Genomic DNA, 23,017 nt, shown 5'->3' on the forward strand with positions numbered 1-23,017 from the left:
CTTAAACTAAATCTTTATTCACTTTTTAATAAGGAAAGCATGTCACACCACACACAAAAGTGAATGATGTGTGGTCTGCAATAACGATGGCCGGCCGACGAACCACCCTTAGATGATTCGTTGAGAGCCCCCACACAAAGGATACCAAGATATTTTATAGCAAAGATACACCCCCGTAGTCCACATGACAAACAACAGATGTGTGGAATGGGTCACAAGGTTAGGAGTCGTATGAAATAAATTAATAATTCACAGCAGACAGTATCTGCTGTAAAGACTGTTCTCAATGTGTGGAAACTAGGGTCTAGCCCCCAAAGCAAGCTTCCTCTCATAATTATCCATAACCGAGCCATCTCCACCCTGGTCCCTCCCAGTACACAAACACCAACTCATGCTATGGAATGCGTTCTTTAGATTTTATCATCGTAAATCCACTGACAGCAGTAAGCTCCCACAGGCCCAACTCAGAAGACTACGCATAGAGGAGTGTTCTATGAACCCTATTCCATTCCATTAAACAACCATTTGATGCAGTAACAGTATTATAACATAATCTTGTAATTTCGCTCTCACATTCCCCCATTTTAAGAATTCTCTCAACTTAAAAGAAAATTACAAGATTTTAAAACATTAATTCACACGTAGAAAACAAATAAGGCATCAACAACTTATAGAAAAACATGTAGAAAAAAAACTTCCTTGCACTCGTATACCACTATTGTAAATGACCATCCGTAGGTTCATTAAACCTTTAACCTTAACATAAAATGATCATTGGGAAATAATATAAACATTAAAATATCGTTAAGAAATTAAATCTAAATCAGAGTACATTTTTCATAAGTTTGAAAAAAATCATCATGGTGATACTGATCATAATCCCTGTCACTTAGTATTTTAGTATTGTCCTTGTCTATGTGTTACTTTGCACCAGTATAGGCTTTTTCGGTTTTCGTGTTACGTTTTGTAGTGTTTGTGTTTAGTTGTTTTTTTTATTAAACATGAATCTAAATAGCCACGCCGCATTTTGGTCCGACTCTCATTCGCATAAAGAAAACCGTTACAGAGTCACCCACCACAACAGGACCAAGCGGCGTGACAACAAGCAGCAGCAGCAGCAAAATAAAGACTTCTGGACTTGGGAAGAAATCCTTGACGGGAGAGGACCCTGGGCTAAACCAGGGGAGTGTAGCCGCCCCAAGGTGCAGCAGGAGAAGAGGCAACAGGAGCAGCTCACAGAGGAGCTGGAGGCAGCGAAGGCAGAGAGGCGCTGGTATGAGGAGGCAGCACGGCGGCGTGGATGGAAGCCCGAGAGTCAGCCCCAAAAATTTATTGGGGGGGCTCACAGGAAGTATGGCGAAGCCAGGTAGAAGATCTGCATCAACTTCCTGTGGTTACCGGGGGGCTAGAGAGACCGGGCAGGCACCATGTTATACTGTGGAGCGCACGGTGTCCCCAGTGCGGGTGCATAGCCCGGTGCGGTACATTCCAGCTCCGCGTATCGGCCGGGGTAGAGTGAGCTGGTCCCCAGTGCGTCTCCTTGGGCCGGCTTACATGGCACCAGCCTTGCTCACGGTGTCCCCGGTTCGCCTGCATAGCCCAGTGTGGGCTATTCTACCTCGCCGCACTGGCAGGGCGACCGGGAGTATTCAACCAGGTAAGGTTGGGCATGCTCGGTGCTCAAGAGCTCCAGTGCGCCTGCACGGTCCGGTCTACCCAGTACCACCTCCACGCAACAGCCCTCCGGTGGCAGCTCCCCGCAGCAGGCTTCCTGTGCGTGTCCTCGGCCCAGTACCACCAGTGCCAGCTCCACGCATCAGGCCTACAGTGCGCCTCGCCTCTCCAGCGCTGCCAGAGCCTTCCTCCTCTCCAGCGCTGCCGGAGCCTTCCTCCTCTCCAGCGCTGCCGGAGTCTCCCGCCTGTTTAGCGCTGCCAGAGCCTTCCTCCTCTCCAGCACTGCCGGAGTCTCCCACCTGTTCAGCGCAGTCAGAGCCTTCCTCCTCTCCAGCGCTGCCGGAGTCTCCCACCTGTTCAGCACTGCCAGTCTGCAAGGAGCAGCCAGAGCTGCCAGTCTGCAAGGAGCAGCCAGAGCTGCCAGTCTGCAAGGAGCAGCCAGAGTTGCCAGTCTGCAAGGAGCTGCCAGTCTGCAAGGAGCAGCCAGAGCTGCCAGTCTGCAAGGAGCAGCCAGAGCTGCCAGTCTGCATGGAGCAGCCAGAGCTGCCAGTCTGCATGAAGCAGCCAGAGCTGCCAGTCTGCATGGAGCAGCCAGAGCTGCCAGTCTGCAAGATCCGCCAGTCAGCCAGGATCTTCCAGACCCGCCAGTCAGCCAGGATCCGCCAGTCAGCCAGACTCTTCCAGGCCGGGAGTCCGCACCTTGGGGGGGGGATTCTGTCACGCCCTGGTCTTAGTATTTTGTGTTTTATTTATTTATTTGGTCAGGCCAGGGTGTGACATGGGTTTTGGTATGCGGTGTGTTTTGTCTTGGGGTTTTTCACAGGTATTGGGATTGTGGCTTAGTGGGGTTTTCTAGCTTAGTCTATGGCTGTCTAAAGTGGTTCTCAATCAGAGGCAGGTGTTTGTTGTTGTCGTTGTCTCTGATTGGGAACCATATTTAGGCAGCCATATTCTTTGAGTGTGTCGTAGGTGATTGTCCTCGTTTCTGTCCGACTCTCCTTCGCATAAAGAAAACCGTTACAATCCCATTGGTCAGCATGGTGGAGATGACCATTTCCATCCACATAACACCGTCTGTAGAAACTAAAATTAGCATATCATGTTGGATAAATCCAGGTAGTGACTCCTGGTTTAAGTAAAATGTATTCTTTGGTGCCTAATGAACATGACCCAGGACAAGCATCATGATTCCACTATTTATAAGGCAACTCCTATAGTCTCTATGTGCCATTAGCACCATACTTTCTATACTTTCTATATTATCATCAAAAATGTAATTTGGTAATGGATAAAAGTCAAATATATTAAAAAAATAAAATAAATTGAACCTTTATTTAACTCAGTTAAGAACAATTTCTTATTTACTATGACAGCCTACCCCGGCCAAACCTGGGCCAATTGTGCCCGGCCCTATGGGACTCCCAATCACGGCCGGATGTGATGCAACCTGGATTCGAACCAGGGACTGCAGTGACGCCTCTTGCACTCAGATGCAGTGCCTTAGACCGCTGCGCCACTCAGGAGCCCAAGTGGATCAACATTAAGTTGCTCCACTCATATGGTTTTTAACATACCAAACTTACTCAAATCAATTACCGGTATTTTTTTAAATCATATACTGTTGTATCGTGCCATGGCTGTGCCAGAGCTGAGTGCAAGCCAAACCCGGGCACTCCTTTATGGGAAGGCATACCCAAGTTCAACTCACAATCGACTCCGACACAGGCACGACAGCCAAGAACACATGCAGTACTGACAATCCAGAGTAAACCTGTAAAACCAACCCTCTCTCCTCTCTACACATTTTGTTTTTTATTCCAGGGTCGTTGCTCTAAAGCCATTTATTGTAGTTGTTCTACCGTTAAGTTTAATCACATTATCCCAGTGTTAACCAGCCCACCACACACTAGAGACAAAAACCCTGTTGACAATACCTAATCCATCCATTTGCCGGTGTGTATCGGAAGAATACCCTTACCCTCGCTTTCCCCCAAATATAAACCTGATATTACGTCCATGTAGTCCAAAGTTCCATACTGCATAAATAGAAAAAGGATACGTCCACGGTTCCATACTGCATAATAAGTTTGGGTAAAAACAAATTAATCCATAATTGTACTGTGTAATGCGGTGCAAATATGTATCGAGGACTTCGACATTGTAATCTTTGAGTCCTTGAACATTTGGTTGTTTTCATATTATTTATGGACCACTAGATGAGCATTCTGCTTCTCTGCTCGGAGCCTTTTGAAAGTGGGGTACAGGGCACGTCATCTCTACACTATTTCATGGTGAAATTGTTCACTAATAGAGAATGGGGTGTTATTAAATTCCACACCCTGTTGTAACAAGGCAATTTTCATATTGTTGTGGGTTAGCATAGCTACAATCGGACAGGGCCTTCCCTCTACTCTGCCACCAGAACGGTGAGCTCTTTGAAAATCAATTGTTTCTACCTGTTCGTCTGTCATTTTGAGATTACATTTCATGAACACCTTGACTTTTTCCTCTGTTGACTGATGGTTTTCGTCCTTTATTCCCATTATAACAATATTATTTTTCATACTTCTGCACTTTAGAGCAAGTCATTTGGCTTTCATTGTTTTATCATACCGTAGTTTTAGTTTTAGTTTCCATGTTAGTTTTCGTTATCTTATTTTCCGCTCGTATTTCTTCCATCATTTTATTACTGTAATCCATTCCTGTTTTTAAGTCCTCAACCTCCCCAGTAGACCAGGCAATATATCTTTTTTTTTAACTGCTCGCTAATGCTTGTAAGCAATACTCTATCCTCTGGAGACATAGTTATAAAAACATCCCCCTCCAATATTAAATTTGGAATTTTAGACAGCTGCTTCCCTCCCGTTTCGCTCGCAGAGCTTGAGGAAAGGTCTTCTCTTGTTCGCTTCGATGTATGCGTTTATTTTTCGAGCATATCAAAATGCTGATCAATAAATAGTTCCAGATTCTCTATATCAGTGGTTCCCAAACTTTTTATAGTCCCGTACCCCTTCAAACATTCAACCTCCAGCTGCATTCCCCCCTCTAGCACCAGGGTCAGCGCATTCTCAAATGTATTTTTTTTTTACATCATTGTAAGCCTGCCACACACACACACTATACGATACATTTATTAAACATAAGAATGAGCATGAGTTTTTGTAAGAACCCGGCTCGTGGGAAGTGACAAAGAACTCTTATAGGACCAGGGCACAAATAATAATATAATAATAACCAATAATTATTCTCTTTCTTTAGCAATCTTACATATAAGATGGCTCAATAACAATAACTCACCACAGGTTAATGAGAAAGGTGTGCTTGAAAGGATGCACATAACTCAATGTTGGGTTGTATTGAAGAGAGTCTATCTTAAATAATTTTCCACACACAGTCTGTGCCTGTATTTAGTTTTCATTCTAGTGAGGGCCAAGAATCCACTCTCACATAGGTACGTGGTTGCAAAGGGCATCAGTGTCTTAACAGAGCGATTTGCCAAGGCAAGAAACTCTGAGCGCAGACCTATCCAGAAGTCTGGCAGTGGCTTCTGATTAAATAAAATGTTCACAGAAAAGCTTGTTGCAATTTTGACGAGGCTCGCTTGTTCATATATCGTTAAGTGGACTGGAGGCAGGGCATGAAAGGGATAACGAATCCAGTTGTTTGTGTCGTCCATTTCGGGAAAGTACCTGCGTAATTGCGCACCGAGCTCATTCAGATGCTTTGCTATCACATTTGACATTGTCTGCAAGCTTGAGTTCATTTGCGCACAAAGAAATCATACAATGATGGAAAATACCTGTGTGTTGTCCTTGTTAATACAGACAGAGAAGAGCTCCAACTTCTTAATCATAGCCTCAATTTTGTCCCACACATTGAGTATAGTTGCGGAGAGTCCCTGTAATCCTAGATTCAGATCATTCAGGCAAGGAAAAACATCACTCAGATAGGCCAATCGTGTGAAAAACTCGTCATCATGCAAGTGGTCAGACAAGTGAAAATTACGGTCAGTAAAAAAAACCTTTAAGCTCGTCTCTCAATTCAAAAAAATGTGTCAATACCTTTCCCCTTGATAACCAGCGCACTTCTGTATGTTGTGAAAGCGTTACATGGTCGCTGCCCATATAATGCAGAAAAGACACGAGAGTTCAGGGGCCTTGCTTTAACAAAGTTAACCATTTTCACTGCAGTGTCCATAAAGTCTTTCAATTTGTCAGGCATTCCCTTGGCAGCAAGAGCCTCTCAGTGGATGCTGCAGTGTACCCAAGTGGTGTCGGGAGCAACTGCTTGCTCGTGCGTTACCACTCCACTATGTCTCCCTGTCAGGGCTTTTGCGCCATCAGTACAGATACCAACACATCTTGACCACCAAAGTCCATTTGATGTCACAAAGCTGTCCAGTACTTTAAAAATATCCTCTCATGTTGTCAATGTTTCCAGTGGTTTGCAGAAGAGGATGTCGTCTTCCTTAATTGACCCTCCCCCCATAAACGTAACAGACATATACCAGGAGCTGTGCCAGGCCCTGGATTGTATGCGAAGCAGTAATTGTTTCAAAACATCTTCTGCCATGTCACTGATGCGTCGTGAAACAGTGTTGTTTGATGAAGGCATTGTCTGTATAGTTTTTTGTGGCCTTTCCCCCCAGCATTGCCTACCTGTATTTGACATTGTGGTGTTATTTCACTGAACACTAGATGTTTTAATTTAATTTTTGGCAGTGAAATGAAGCTACTCAGGTGAGAAAATACCCTCACCCAATTGTATAGCCCCATTTTTAAAAATGTGAATCACATTTTTATTTGGCGTACCCCCTTGGAGTTGTTTATTAACCATTATTTTACCATGTATATATATTTTACCATGTATATGAAAAGTGCACTATTGGAACAAAAAAATATTGAGGTTCTGTTCGGAATGAAACAATTGGATAATCATTTGGTGTGTGTGTGTGTGTGTGTGTGTGTGCGTGCATGCGTGCGTGCGTTTCTATTTCTCACTTTAAGCAGAGGCCCGGATCTTCAGTGAGAACGAGACGTACCCTCGAGCCCTCCTCCATTGGACCAGAGCAGCAGCACAGGGTTGGTCTAGCCTCCTTCATAAATCACCCTCCCCTCTTATTGCTGTGCTGAGCAACCATCTTGTTTTTGTACCCTTAAGTTATTGTTGGCAAGGATAGGTAAGATAAAGCTGGGGTATTAAAACGTATGGTAATGACATGTGTACTGTGTGTTCAAATGTGGTTAAACAATGACTAGGATAAAGCTGGGGGACAACCACTTCTACGGTTACGGGACTGACGTGTGTACTGTGTTACCCAGGGCCCAGTTAAAAAACAAACATTTTAATCCACATTAAAATGATCATGTGACAAAATGGAAGAAAATCTCCAACATATCACATTATATGCTACAATAAATATAATATAAAATCAAATAAAATTGTATTAGTCACATGCGCCGAATACAACAGGTGTAGACCTTACAGTGAAATGCTTACTTACAAGCCCCTAACCAGCAGTGCAGTTTTAAAAAATCATGTTGTGGGGGGTGCTTTGCTGCAGGAGGGACTTGTGAGCTTCACAAAATAGATGGCATCATGAGGATGGAATATTATGTCAAGGTATTAGAGTTGCCATCACAAGGCCCTGACCTCAATCCTATAGAAAATTTGCGGGCAGATCTGAAAAAGCACGTGTGAGCAAGGAGGCCTACAAACCTGACATTTCACATTCTTAAAATAAAGGGGTGATCTTAACTGACCTAAGACAGGGAATTTTTTACTGGGATTAAATGTCAGGAATTGTGAAAAGCTGAATTTGAATGTATTTGGATGAGGTGTATGTAAACTTCCGACTTCAACTGTAGGTAGAGTTATTAAAGTGACTATGCATAGATGATAACAACAGAGAGTAGCAGCGGTGTAAAAGAGGAGGGGGGACAATGCAATTAGTCTGGGTAGCCATTTGATTAGATGTTCTGGAGTCTTATGGCTTGGGGGTAGAAGCTCTTTAGAAGCCTCTTGGACCAAGACTTGGCACTCCGGTACCGCTTGCCGTGCGGTAGCAGAGAGAACATGTTGTATAAAAAGATCATCAAGGACAACAACTACCAACTGCCTGTTCACCTCTATCATCCAGAGGACGAGGTCAGTACAGGTGCATCAAAGCTGGGACCGAGAGACTGAAAAACAGCTTCTATCTCAAGGCCATCAGACTGTTAAACAGCCATCACTAACATTGAGAGGTTGCTGCCTACATTCAGACTTGAAATCATTGGCCACTTTAATAAATGGATCACTAGTCACTTTAATAATGTTTACATATCTTGCGTTACTCATTTCATATGAGCTCTGTCACTGCTCATCCATATATTTATATGTATATATTCGTATTCCTTTACTTAGATTTGTGTGTATTAGGTAGTTGTTGTGGAATTGTTAGATTACTTGTTAGATATTGCTGCATTGTTGGAACTAGAAGCACAAGCATTTCACTACACTCACAATAACATTTGCTAACCGTGTGTATGTGTCCAATAAAATGTGATTTGATATATGATCCCATGACATTTGGTTTGAAAAACTGGGCCTAGTTTATACAGTGGCTAGGATAAAGCTGGGGGACTTCTACGGTTATGATATTGATGTGTGTACGGTTACGGCACTGACATGGGTACTATATGTCTAACTGTGTTACCCAGGTTATACTGTGGCTAGAATAAAGCTTGGGGACTACCATTTCTACGGTTATGGTACTGATGTGGACTACGAGACTGCTGTCATCCACTATAGGCTGGCCTCGGAGCAGCAGCACAGTGCTCAGGCCATGTTCAACTTGGGCTACATGCATGAGAAAGGCCTGGGCATCAAACAGGTGGGCAAACACACACATACACACACATTAATATACGCACACAACCATGTAACCCTCTATCTTTCTGCCTGGTGTAGGACATCCACCTGGCCAAGCGTTTCTATGACATGGCTGCCGAGGCCAGTCCCGACGCCCAGGTGCCCGTCTTCCTGGCTCTGTGTAAACTGGGCCTGGTCTACACCCTGCAGTACATGCACGACCTCAACGTGAGTGTACAGTACAGAGCGCTTCCTGGACCCGGGGGACTCTGGGAGATTCAGTTTCCTCAGTCGTTTCTATTTCAACTCGTGGAGACCAGGCTCAATGTTTGAGGCAAACTTAGGCTAGTTGTAGTTTACTACATTTGTACAGGATTCATGGGATTGTACTGTTTGTTAAATGTAATCAATGTTCTCTCTTTCTGCTCCCTCTCCCTCTGACCTCCCTCTTCATTTCTCCCCCTCCTTCCTCGCTCCATCCCCCCTCCACCAGATGACTGAGCTGGTCAGTCAGGTGGACCTTGACCAGCTCCTGGGCCCCGAGTGGGACCTCTACCTCATGACGGTCATCGCCCTGCTTCTGGGCACTGTCATCGCATACCGCCAGAGACAGCATCAGGCTGTGCCCCCGCGGCCCCCTCCTATCCCGGCCCCAGCCTGGCCCCCCCAGGAGCAGCCCCAACCTGAGGACCAGGTTCAGCCCGAGGTCCCACCCCAGGCCGAAGAGGAGCAGCAGTGAGCAATTGCTACTAGCATTAGAGCAATGACTGGATGTCTATGGGAACAGCTAATAAGCTAGCTGTTCCTGTAGACTTCCAATTATTGCGCTAATGCTAATTAGCCTTGGCTCCCAAAATGACCTCTAACTTCCTGCATACTGGAAGTTAGACATAAAAATGGTGTCCACAAGTTCATCTGACTGAGGAAGTAGATAAAGGACTTCATTGCCAAAATCCCGAACTATCCCTTTAATTATCATCCAATCTGTAAATTAAACAGTCTTGTTTTGTGTGCTCTGGTAGTGGTTACCAGATATTTTTTTCTGATTTTTCTTTGCGGATTTTATGTAGGTGTTTAAAGGTTACAACTTTCCTTATCAGCAAATACGATACCAGAAACAATACACACACCTTGCAAAACCAACAGATTTGAGATTGGCAGCAATTGGAACTCGACACGCTAAGTTAGCTTCATCTCCTTGTCTGTAGGAAGTGATTTGTTAGGGAACACGTTCTGTAAGCAAACATTCTTTATCAAGCAAGTTTTTGTTCCGGCGTGCTTTTTTTGTGCAAATATTTTTTTAGCAAACAGGAACTTGCTTTGTTAGCATATTATGTTGAATTAATGAAGGAAACATAAACTTGCTAATTTATTTGACATCCAGTTCAAAACAGAGCTGAGCTTTGGGCAGCCTTCTTGTTTGAGTGGAACAAGTAATGAACGGTATTGTTGTCACCTGTCAGTCATTTGAGCTCTGCCATGGTATGGTCGGGCAAAAAGTTGGATTCTTGAGCTCTTATCTATATAATAAGGAAAATATTATGGGGATATTGCTGAATGCCGATCCCCACCATAGATGCTCTCTTACAGCCCAAATCCTGAAAAAGTGCTAGGTTGAAGAAACCCTTCAGTCTCTACACTGTATGTGCCTGGTAGTGGTGCACACAGCTGAAGAATTAAAGGTACACTCAGCAGATTACAACAGAAGGACATTATGCAACAGCAGAATTCAAATCTGCCGCCAAGATGACCATTATTAAACAAACGTAACAATTTGCATCCTCTCCTGTGGTACACACACATTGGGAATAGCCAATAATGTCAGTCTTGGCAGATTTGTAATTCTCTCTGTTGTCTGTAAGTGGGAGGTTGCCCCATTTTGTATGATGATGTCATCTTTCTGAGTGTTCCTTTAACCCTTTGTGCCTTTTTTATTTATTTTTACGGCAAACATAGAGAAGAAATGTATATTTTTTTGTCCACTGCTCTCTGCACAATATATTACCGTAAAGAGTAGCATATCTTAAGAATTTGACTATTCTCTGTGTTTGTTTGTAGTCGGTCTACATTGACACATGATTATCTTATTGTAGGTACATAGTAATTGGTAGTACATTTGTGGCACCATTGTTAATTTAATTTTCTCCTGTTTAAACTGTTTGGCTTGATAAGTCAAACAGAGGTTTAACTGCGACAGGAACAGAGATGGAGGCTCTCGTAATCTCCGGTGACTGTGTAATGTTTTTGTTATCATTTTAGGACCCTTCGTGTCATGTGAAGACTCAATAGGAGAAAGCATTGCCTTTTTCTATTGACTTTGTTATATACATGGATCCACTCTCATGGCCTGTATGTATAATTCTTTTGGAGTAGGAGTGCTGATCTAGGATCAGTTTCGAGTTTTAGATCATAATTAATAAGACTATATTATGAACAGGAGGGACCTAATCCTAGATCTGCTCTCCTACTCTAACACACTTGACACATTTGGCCCCAGATCTTCATATTTGAGTGTAAGGTGGCAATGGGAAACGCTGTGTGCCAAGGTAAAACATAATTACAGTACTTTAAGCAAGATGGGGTGGGGTATAATACCACTGATGTAAAAAGAGAACATTCACGCCCTTTATATGCTATTTCCTGGGCTGTGTTCATTGGAGCACGCACTGGAAAACGTTTTTAAAATATCTAAAAATGTGTAATATGACAAGTCCCTCTCTGTGTCAGTATGTTTTGTTCCATTTGGTGCCCAATTGAATTTGCCAACGGAGGATGTACCCTTTGCATAATGTAAAGAGGAATACACGTGTTTATATAGCAATACACTAACGTTCAATGTATGAACCAATATATTAAGAACAAAATGGGATGTTAAGAGAATGATTCAGATTTTTCATGAGAAGTTTCAAATAAGACTTATCACTCACCAAAACACAACAATGATGTCCTCTGTACTCACTTTGGTTTGAATATGATATCAACACAAGTAATAAAATAACAGGCTACATACTATTTCGCTCTGTCTGCAATATAATACTGGTCCAGGTCGATGAAAAATGTGCATTTTACCATCAATGTTTATAGTTTATGAATAATGATCTATAGAGATTCACTACCATTCAGAAGTTTGGGGTCACTCAGAAATGTCCTTGTTTTTGAAAGAAAAGCACAATTTTTGTCCATTTAAAATAACATCAAATTGTTCAGAAATACAGTGTAGACATTGTTAATGTTGTAAATGACTAGCTGGAAACGGCTAATACTTAAACTTTTCACATTTCCTGACATTTAATCCCATTAAAAATGTCCTGTTTTAGGTCAGTTAGGATCACGACTTTATTTTAAGAATGTAAAATGTCAGAATAATAATTATTTATTTTAGTTTTTATTTATTTCACATTCCCAGTGGGTCAGAAGTTTACATACACTCAATTAGCATTCGGTAGAATTGCCTTTAAATTGTTTAACTTGGGTCAAACGTTTCAGGTCACCTTTCACAAGCTTCCCACAATAAGTTGGGTGAATTTTGGCCCATTCCTCAAATCAAATCAAATGTATTTGTCACATACACATGGTTAGCAGATGTTAATGCAAGTGTAGCGAAATGCTTGTGCTTCTAGTTCCGACAATGCAGTAATAACCAACAAGTAATCTAGCTAACAATTCCACAACTACTACCTTATAGACACAAGTGTAAGGGGATAAAGAATATGTCCATAAAGATATATGAATGAGTGATGGTACAGAGCGGCATAGGCAAGATACAGTAGATGGTATTGAGTACAGTATATACATATGAGATGAGTATGTAAACAAAGTGGCATAGTTAGTGGCTAGTGATACATGTATTACATAAAGATGCAGTAGATGATAGAGTACAGTATATACGTATACATATGAGATGAATGATGTAGGGTATGTAAACATTATATTAGGTAGCATTGTTTAAAGTGGCTAGTGATATATTTTACATAATTTCCCATCAATTCCCATTATTAAAGTGGCTGGAGTTGAGTCAGTGTGTTGGCAGCAGCCACTCAATATTAGTGGTGGCCTTGAGATAGGATCAGCGGGGTGGAGATGTTGTTGCCTACCCTCACCACCTGGGGGCAGGCCCGTCAGGAAGTCCAGTACCCAGTTGCACAGGGCGGGGTCGAGACCCATGGTCTCGAGCTTGATGACGAGCTTGGAGGGTACTATGGTGTTAAATGCCGAGCTGTAGTCGATGAACAGCATTCTCACATAGGTATTCCTCTTGTCCAGATGGGTTAGCTTGTTTGATTGCCTTGCGGAGGGAATAGCTACACTGTTTGTATTCGGTCATGTTTCCGGTCACCTTTCCCTGATTAAAAGCAGTGGTTTGCGCTTTCAGTTTCACGCGAATGCTGCCATCAATCCACGGTTTCTGGTTTGGGAATGTTTTAATCGTTGCTATGGGAACGACATCTTCAACGCACGTTCTAATGAACTCGCACACCGAATCAGCGTATTCGTCAATGTTGTTATTTGACGCAATACGAAACATATCCCAGTCCACGTGATGGAAGAAGTCTTGGAGTGTGGAATCAGATTGGTCGGACCAGCGTTGAACAGACCTCAGCGCGGGAGCTTCTTGTTTTAGTTTCTGTCTGTACGCAGGGAGCAACAAAATGGAGTCGTGGTCAGCTTTTCCGAAAGGGGAGTGGGGCAGGGCTTTATATGCGTCGCGGAAGTTAGAATAGCAATGATCCAAGGTTTTACCAGCCCTGGTTGCGCAATCGATATGCTGATACAATTTAGGGAGTCTTGTTTTCAGATTAGCCTTGTTAAAATCCCCAGCTACAATGAATGCAGCCTCAGGATATGTGGATTCCAGTTTGCAAAGTGTCAAATAAAGTTCATATATACGGCTGAGATTATAATCGAAGAGAATTCCCTTGGTAGATAATGCGGTCGACATTTGATTGTGAGGAATTCTAACTCAGGTGAACAGAAGGACTTGAGTTCCTGTATGAGTTCCTGTATGTTGTTGTGACCACACCACGTCTCGTCCTCCTGACAGAGCTGGTGTAACTGAGTCAGGTTTGTAGGCCTCCTTGCTCACACACGCTTTTCAGTTCTGCCCACAACGTTTCTATAGGATTGAGGTCAGGGCTTTGTGATGGCAACTCCAATACCTTGACTTTGTTGTCCTTAAGCCATTTTGCCACAACTTTGGAAGTCTGCTTGGGGTCATTGTCCGTTTCGAAGACCCATTTGCAACCAAGATTTAACTTCCTGACTGATGTCTTGAGATGTTGCTTCAATATATCCACATAATTTTCCCACCTCATGATAACATCTATTTTGTGAAGTGCACCAGTCCCTCCTGCAGCAAAGCATACCATCAACATGATGCTGCTTCACAGTTGGGATGGTATTCTTTGGCTTGCAAGCCTAACCCTTTTTACTCCAAGCATAACAATGGTCATTATGGCCAAAAAGTTGTATTTTTTGTTTCATCAGACCAGATGACATTTTTCCAAAAAGTACGATCTTTGTCCCCATGAACAGTTGCGAACTGTAGTCTGGCTTTTTTATGGCAGTTTTGGAGCAGTGGCTTCTTCCTTGCTGAGCGGTCTTTCAGGTTATGTCAATATAGGACTCGTTTTACTGTGGATATAGATACTTTTGTACCAGTTTCCTACAGCATCTTCACAAGGTCCTTTGCTGTTGTTCTGGGATTGATTCACAGTTTTCGCAACAAAATACGTTCATCTCTAGGAGACATCTCCTTCCTGATCTGTATTGTCACGTTCTGACCATAGTTCTTGTGTGTTTTCCTTGTTTTAGTGTTGGTCATGACGTGAGCTGGGTGGGCATTCTATGTGGTGTGTCTAGTTTGTCTGTTTCTGTGTTTGGCCTGATATGGTTCTCAATCAGAGGCAGGTGCTAGTCATTGTCTCTAATTGGGAACCATATTTAGGTAGCTTGTTTTGTGTTGGGGTTTGTGGGTGTTTGTTTCCGTGTTTTTCACCACACGGTACTGTTTTGGTTTTCGGTCGTGTCACGTTTTTGTATCAGTTGTGTTCATGTAGAGGATTTCTTATTAAAAGAACCATGGACACTTACCACTCCGCATATTGGTCCTCCGATCCTTCTCGCCTCTCCTCTTCAGAGGAAGAGGAGGAAAACCTTTACAGGTATGTCAGCTGCGTGGACCCATGGTGTTTATACTTGCGTACTATTGTGTGTACAGATGAACGTGGTACCTTCAGGTGTTTGGAAATTGCTCCCAAGGATGAACCAGACTTGTGGAGGTCTACAATTTTTGTTCTGAGTTCTTGGCTGATTTCTTTTGATTTTCCCATAATGTCAAGCAAAGAGGCACTCTTTTTGAAGGTAGGCCTTGAAATACATCCACAGGTACACCTCCAATTGACTCAATTATGTCAATTAGCCTGTCAGAAGCTTAATTATTGCGACTCGCAATCCCGTATCCGGGAGTGTAATCATAGCCTCAAGCGCATTACCGTAACGCAACTTTTCCTATTCATGAAAATCACAAATGAAATGAAATAAATATATTCAAACACAAGCTTAGCCTTTTGTTAACAACACTGTCATCTCAGATTTTCAAAATATGCGTTACAGCCAACGCTAGACAAGCATTTGTGTAAGTTTATCATGGCATAATGCTATGCTAGGCTCTGCTGGCAGCAGGCAACATTTTCACAAAAATAAGAAAAGCAACCAAATTAAATCATTTACCTTTGAAAAACTTTGGATGCTTTCACTCAGACTCCCAGTTAGATAGCAAATGTTCCTTTTTTCCAAAAATATTATTTTTGTAGGCGAAATAGCTCCTGTTTCTTCACCATGCTTGGCTGAGAAATCGACCGAAAAATACTTCAACTATAACGCCAAACTTTTTTCAAAATTTGCTCCATAATATCGACAGAAACACGGCAAACGTTGTTTAGGATCCATCCTCAAGGTGTTTTTAACATAAGTATTCGATAATATATCCGTCGAGGCAGTTGGTTTCTCATAAGAAACGATTGGAAAAATGGCAACCTCAGTATTTTACGCAAACGACAGGCCTTGACCTGTCGTTTGCCTGCCCCTGTTGTTACAATGAACATTGTTACTTCTACATAGTCTGCACTTGGGTCTTACATGATAGCATTGGAATAAAGGTATCTTTTAATCAAGGATGCATGGCAAACAAATGGCTAAAATGAGGAAGTACAAAGAAAACTGTCCAGAACAAACTATGGGAAATAGACAGTGTTACATAGAGCCATGACTACATGAAACTCTACTCCACATCATATAGCCTAATTCATACAGGCAGTAAAATCAGATAAAAAATAAATCGATAAAAGTATACCTTATGGAACAATGTTGTGGATTGTGTTTGAGGCTATCATATTAACTATACCACGGGTCAATATAGTCTACCAGTCTAAATGTCTATCCTGCCCTCTGACAGACTAACTATACCACGGGTCAATATAGTCTACCAGTCTGTCTATCCTCTCTAACAGACTAACTATACCACGGGTCAATATAGTCTAAGTCTGTCTATCCTGCCCTCTAACAGACTAACTATACGGGTCTACCAGTCTGTCTATCCTGCCCTCTAACAGACTAACTATACCACGGGTCAATATAGTCTACCAGTCTAACTATCTACCCTGCCCTCTAACAGACTAACTATACCACAGGTCAATATAGTCTACCAGTCTGTCTATCCTGCCCTCTAACAGACTAACTATACCACAGGTCAATATAGTCTACCAGTCTGTCTAAACAGACTAACTATACCACGGTCAATATAGTCTACCAGTCTGTCTATCCTGCCCTCTAACAGACTAACTATACCACAGGGTCAATATAGTCTACCAGTCTGTCTACCCTGCCCTCTGACAGACTAACTAACCACGGGTCAGACTAACTATGCCCTCTAACAGACTAACTATACCACGGGTCAATATAGTCTACCAGTCTGTCTACCCTGCCCTCTGACAGACTAACTATACCACGGGTCAATATAGTCTACCAGTCTAACTATCTACCCTGCCCTCTGACAGACTAACTATACCACGGGTCAATATAGTCTACCAGTCTGTCTACCCTGCCCTCTAACAGACTAACTATACCACGGGTCAATATAGTCTACCAGTCTGTCTATCCTGCCCTCTGACAGACTAACTATACCACGGGTCAATATAGTCTACCAGTCTGTCTACCCTGCCCTCTGACAGACTAACTATACCACGGGTCAATATAGTCTACCAGTCTGTCTACCCTGCCCTCTGACAGACTAACTATACCACGGGTCAATATAGTCTACCAGTCTGTCTATCCTGCCCTCTGACAGACTAACTATACCACAGGTCAATATAGTCTACCAGTCTAACTGTCTACCCTGCCCTCTAACAGACTAACTATACCACGGGTCAATATAGTCTACCAGTCTAACTATCTACCCTGCCCTCTGACAGACTAACTATACCACGGGTCAATATAGTCTACCAGTCTGTCTATCCTGCCCTCTAACAGACTAACTATACCACGGGTCAATATAGGGTCAATATAGTCTACCAGTCTAACTATCTACCCTGCCCTCTGAACAGACTAACTATACCACGGGTCAATATAGTCAATATAGTCTACCAGTCTGTCTATCCTGCCCTCTAACAGACTAACTATACCACAGGTCAATATAGTCTACCAGTCTAACTGTCTACCCTGCCCTCTGACAGACTAACTATACCACAGGTCAATATAGTCTACCAGTCTAACTGTCTACCCTGCCCTCTAACAGACTAACTATACCACGGGTCAATATAGTCTACCAGTCTGTCTACCCTGCCCTCTAACAGACTAACTATACCACGGGTCAATATAGTCTACCAGTCTAACTGTAGTATACCACGGGTCAATATAGTCTACCAGTCTGTCTATCCTGCCCTCTAACAGACTAACTATAACTGTCTACCCTGCCCTCTAACAGACTAACTATACCACGGGTCAATATAGTCTACCAGTCTGTCTATCCTGCCCTCTAACAGACTAACTATACCACTGGTCAATATAGTCTACCAGTCTAACTGTCTATCCTGCCCTCTGACAGACTAACTATACCACGGGTCAATATAGTCTACCAGTCTAACTGTCTATCCTGCCCTCTGACAGACTAACTATACCACGGGTCAATATAGTCTACCAGTCTGTCTATCCATCTACACTTCGGTCCGCAGGTAGTCCGCAGGTAGTATAACTTTTCATTACATTTCATTATAGTACAACGGTTTGATTTGTCTAATCTTAGCAATTTCTTCTTAGCTAGCTACATAGCCGTCTTTGTATCAAAGATAATTGCGTAATTATCGTATTTCGTCGTCCTAACGTAGTCTACACTGCTTTCTGCCCAGCAGCACAGCAGCTAGCTAACGTCCACTAGCACTGTAGAAACTATTTCACTCAACGACTCGATTAGTGTAGCGTTAGCTAGCTACATAGTTGTCTTTGCTGTCTTCGTATCCAAGGTAATTGTGTAGTTTAGAGTGTGTAGACTTAGAGTGATTATCTTAATTTACCGAGGTTAGCTAGCCAGCTATTTGTCATCCTTAACGTAGGAGTCACTGCTAGCTAGCTAGCCAACAGCTAGCCAACGTCTTCCGAATTGAACTTCAACAACCCGGTCAACATTCCGCCTCGCTCCACAGGTAGTATCACATTTTCATTTCACTTCATTACAGTACAACGGTTTGATTTGTTTGATCGTAGCTAGCTAGCTACATAGCCGTCTTTGTATCTAAGACAATTGTGTAGTCTGGAGCGATTTTCTAGGTTAGCTAGCCAGCTATTGTCGTTCTTTTAACGTAACGTAATCAACATTGCTAGCTAGCCAGCTAGCCCCCGAATAGCAGCACTGTAGAAACTATTACACTCGACGGAACGACTTGATTAGTGATTAGTGTAGTGTCAACAACGTAGCTACTGCCAGCTAGCCTACTCCAGCAGTACTGTATCATTTCAATTCATTTTAGTCAATAAGATTCTTGCTACGTAAGCTTAACGTTCTGAACATTCGATAAGTGTAGTCCACTTGTCATTCCAATCTCCTTTGCATTAGCGTAGCCTCTTCTGTAGCCTGTCAACTATGTGTCTATCTATCCCTGTTCTCTCCTCTCTGCACAGACCATACAAACGCTCCACACCGCGTGGCCGCGGCCACCCTAATCTGGTGGTCCCAGCGCGCACGACCCACGTGGAGTTCCAGGTCTCCGGTAGCCTCTGGAACTGCCGATCTGCGGCCAACAAGGCAGAGTTCATCTCAGCCTATGCCTCCCTCCAGTCCCTCGACTTCTTGGCACTGACGGAAACATGGATCACCACAGACAACACTGCTACTCCTACTGCTCTCTCTTCGTCCGCCCACGTGTTCTCGCACACCCCGAGAGCTTCTGGTCAGCGGGGTGGTGGCACCGGGATCCTCATCTCTCCCAAGTGGTCATTCTCTCTTTCTCCCCTTACCCATCTGTCTATCGCCTCCTTTGAATTCCATGCTGTCACAGTTACCAGCCCTTTCAAGCTTAACATCCTTATCATTTATCGCCCTCCAGGTTCCCTCGGAGAGTTCATCAATGAGCTTGATGCCTTGATAAGCTCCTTTCCTGAGGACGGCTCACCTCTCACAGTCCTGGGCGACTTTAACCTCCCCACGTCTACCTTTGACTCATTCCTCTCTGCCTCCTTCTTTCCACTCCTCTCCTCTTTTGACCTCACCCACTCACCTTCCCCCCTACTCACAAGGCAGGCAATACGCTACCTCATCTTTACTAGATGCTGTTCTTCCACTAACCTCATTGCAACTCCCCTCCAAGTCTCCGACCACTACCTTGTATCCTTTTCCCTCTCGCTCTCATCCAACACTTCCCACACTGCCCCTACTCGGATGGTATCGCGCCGTCCCAACCTTCGCTCTCTCTCCCCGCTACTCTCTCCTCTTCCATCCTATCATCTCTTCCCTCTGCTCATACCTTCTCCAACCTATCTCCTGATTCTGCCTCCTCAACCCTCCTCTCTTCCCTTTCTGCATCCTTTGACTCTCTATGTCCCCTATCCTCCAGGCCGGCTCGGTCCTCCCCTCCCGCTCCGTGGCTCGGACGACTCATTGCGAGCTCACAGAACAGTGCTCCGGGCAGCCGAGCAGAAATGGAGGAAAACTCGCCTCCCTGCGGACCTGGCATCCTTTCACTCCCTCCTCTCTACATTTTCCTCCTCTGTCTCTGCTGCTAAAGCCACTTTCTTCCACTCTAAATTCCAAGCATCTGCCTCTAACCCTAGGAAGCTCTTTGCCACCTTCTCCTCCCTCCTGAATCCTCCTCCTCCTCCCTCTCTGCAGATGACTTCGTCAACCATTTTGAAAAGGTCGACGACATCCGATCCTCGTTTGCTAAGTCAAACGACACCGCTGGTTCTGCTCACACTGCCCTACCCTGTGCTCTGACCTCTTTCTCCCCTCTCTCTCCAGATGAAATCTCGCTTCTTGTGACGGCCGGCCGCCCAACAACCTGCCCGCTTGACCCTATCCCCTCCTCTCTTCTCCAAACCATTTCCGGAGACCTTCTCCCTTACCTCACCTCGCTCATCAACTCATCCCTGACCGCTGGCTACGTCCCTTCCGTCTTCAAGAGAGCGAGAGTTGCACCCCTTCTGAAAAAACCTACACTCGATCCCTCCGATGTCAACAACTACAGACCAGTATCCCTTCTTTCTTTTCTCTCCAAAACTATTGAACGTGCCGTCCTTGGCCAGCTCTCCCGCTATCTCTCTCAGAATGACCTTCTTGATCCAAATCAGTCAGGTTTCAAGACTAGTCATTCAACTGAGACTGCTCTTCTCTGTATCACGGAGGCGCTCCGCACTGCTAAAGCTAACTCTCTCTCCTCTGCTCTCATCCTTCTAGACCTATCGGCTGCCTTCGACACTGTGAACCATCAGATCCTCCTCTCCACCCTCTCCGAGTTGGGCATCTCCGGTGCGGCCCACGCTTGGATTGCGTCCTACCTGACAGGTCGCTCCTACCAGGTGGCGTGGCGAGAATCTGTCTCCTCGCCACGCGCTCTCACCACTGGTGTCCCCCAGGGCTCTGTTCTAGGCCCTCTCCTATTCTCGCTATACACCAAGTCACTTGGCTCTGTCATAACCTCACATGGTCTCTCCTATCATTGCTATGCAGACGACACACAATTAATCTTCTCCTTTCCCCCTTCTGATGACCAGGTGGCGAATCGCATCTCTGCATGTCTGGCAGACATATCAGTGTGGATGACGGATCACCACCTCAAGCTGAACCTCGGCAAGACGGAGCTGCTCTTCCTCCCGGGGAAGGACTGCCCGTTCCATGATCTCGCCATCACGGTTGACAACTCCATTGTTTCCTCCTCCCAGAGCGCTAAGAACCTTGGCGTGATCCTGGACAACACCCTGTCGTTCTCAACTAACATCAAGGCGGTGGCCCGTTCCTGTAGGTTCATGCTCTACAACATCCGCAGAGTACAACCCTGCCTCACACAGGAAGCGGCGCAGGTCCTAATCCAGGCACTTGTCATCTCCCGTCTGGATTACTGCAACTCGCTGTTGGCTGGGCTCCCTGCCTGTGCCATTAAACCCCTACAACTCATCCAGAACGCCGCAGCCCGTCTGGTGTTCAACCTTCCCAAGTTCTCTCACGTCACCCCGTTCCTCCGCTCTCTCCACTGGCTTCCAGTTGAAGCTCGCATCCGCTACAAGACCATGGTGCTTGCCTACGGAGCTGTGAGGGGAACGGCACCGCAGTACCTCCAGGCTCTGATCAGGCCCTACACCCAAACAAGGGCACTGCGTTCATCCACCTCTGGCCTGCTCGCCTCCCTACCACTGGGGAAGTACAGTTCCCGCTCAGCCCAGTCAAAACTGTTCGCTGCTCTGGCCCCCCAATGGTGGAACAAACTCCCGTCTGGATTACGCCAGGACAGCTGGGCAATCACCACCTTCCGGAGACACCTGAAACCCCACCTCTTCAAGGAATACCTAGGATAGGATAAAGCAATCCTTCTCACCCCCCTTAAATGATTTAGATGCACTATTGTAAAGTGGCTGTTCCACTGATGTCAGAAGGTGAATTCACCAATTTGTAAGTCGCTCTGGATAAGAGCGTCTGCTAAATGACTTAAATGTAAATGTAAATGTCTGTCTACCCTGCCCTCTAACAGACTAACTATACAACGGGTCAATATAGTCTACCAGTCTGTCTACCCTGCCCTCTAACAGACTAACTATACCACGGGTCAATATAGTCTACCAGTCTAACTGTCAATCCTGCCCTCTATCCACCCTTCATAGTGACAATAGTGGCAGGGGGATAATTTGTCCAGATCTGTAATATGCTAACTAGCAATCATACATATTTAATCTTTATTTTGACAGGGAGCCAATGCTGAGACCAAGGTCTCTTTACCAGATGAGCCCTATGTCTATAGCACCTTAATACACATATAGAAATAAAATGAACACATAAAACTGCACATTATTAAACACATCAACACACGAAAAGCACCAAAGGAGTCTCCAGAGTTAACCAACCCTATTGATAACTTGTCGTTTTAAATCTTGACAGTGATGTTCGGTATGTCGGACGTTTGTGAAGCAGGGCTGTGTAAACAAAAAGAGCATAATGATGTGATCTATGTGACTTGAAAGAGGTCCAGCCAACCTTTTGGTAAAGAGTACAGTGATGAACAATGTTCCCTCTAAGCTGGACACAGGCGTGCAGCTCCACCTGGACTGCCGCACAGAATAAATATCAGCCTGCACAGAGAAGCACACGATTGAAGTTCACTCAACTTTCTTCAGTTTTCCCCATTAGTTAACACTATCAACGTTTCCCTTTACTGTGGGAATTGTGATCGAATCAACACAACATTAGTCACTTTCAATGCAATATACCAAATCAAAACGAGCTATGCAAACTTAGTATGCAGAACTAACTATGCAAGAGATGTTGTTGTTGGCAGAACACATGTGAGTACGATTCTATTGCATTGACAGACAACTCAGGCCCCTACTCTACACAGACCATAACCAATTAGAGCTGCAGTAGGCCTATATGCAAATAGACCATTACCATATGTTGATCTGTGCCATTTACTTTCAACTGGACTGTTTTTACAGCATGAGTGGTCTGTGAGGCAGTAACCGAAGCGGCGGATTGATCTGTGAGGAGACAGACAGGATGTTTTGGTGCCCACCTTTCTTAGAGGCTTTCATTTACAATATTAACAGGTGCTGGACTAATTGGCCAATAAACTTTGTACAGAAAGCAACAAACTAGACGTTGAAAAATACTTAAATAAATCAAACATATTCTCAGTATGAACTATTCTGACAACTGTTTGCCTAAAACAAAACTTAATTATGACTCTACTCTAGCCAACCTGTTACCTGCCCAGCCTGCTCTCCCCTAGGCAAAAAGCAA

The 23,017-nt window shown here is 44.1% G+C and overlaps 1 protein-coding gene across 1 annotated transcript in view; it reads left to right on the forward strand.

The window, feature by feature from the left end:
• Positions 1 to 11,538, forward strand: part of LOC135557385 (protein sel-1 homolog 1-like) — a 56,390-nt gene extending 44,852 nt beyond the window's left edge. Inside the window, exons 18-21 of the mRNA XM_064990609.1 lie at positions 6,681 to 6,755; positions 8,376 to 8,548; positions 8,626 to 8,754; positions 9,020 to 11,538. Of these exons, the coding sequence (XP_064846681.1) occupies positions 6,681 to 6,755; positions 8,376 to 8,548; positions 8,626 to 8,754; positions 9,020 to 9,265 (623 nt within the window). The 3' untranslated portion in view covers positions 9,266 to 11,538. The remainder of the gene's footprint in view (positions 1 to 6,680; positions 6,756 to 8,375; positions 8,549 to 8,625; positions 8,755 to 9,019) is intronic.
• Positions 11,539 to 23,017: the final 11,479 nt, after the last annotated feature.

This window comes from Oncorhynchus masou, chromosome 16 (genome assembly GCF_036934945.1).
Source record: "Oncorhynchus masou masou isolate Uvic2021 chromosome 16, UVic_Omas_1.1, whole genome shotgun sequence".
Lineage (NCBI taxonomy): Eukaryota > Metazoa > Chordata > Actinopteri > Salmoniformes > Salmonidae > Oncorhynchus > Oncorhynchus masou.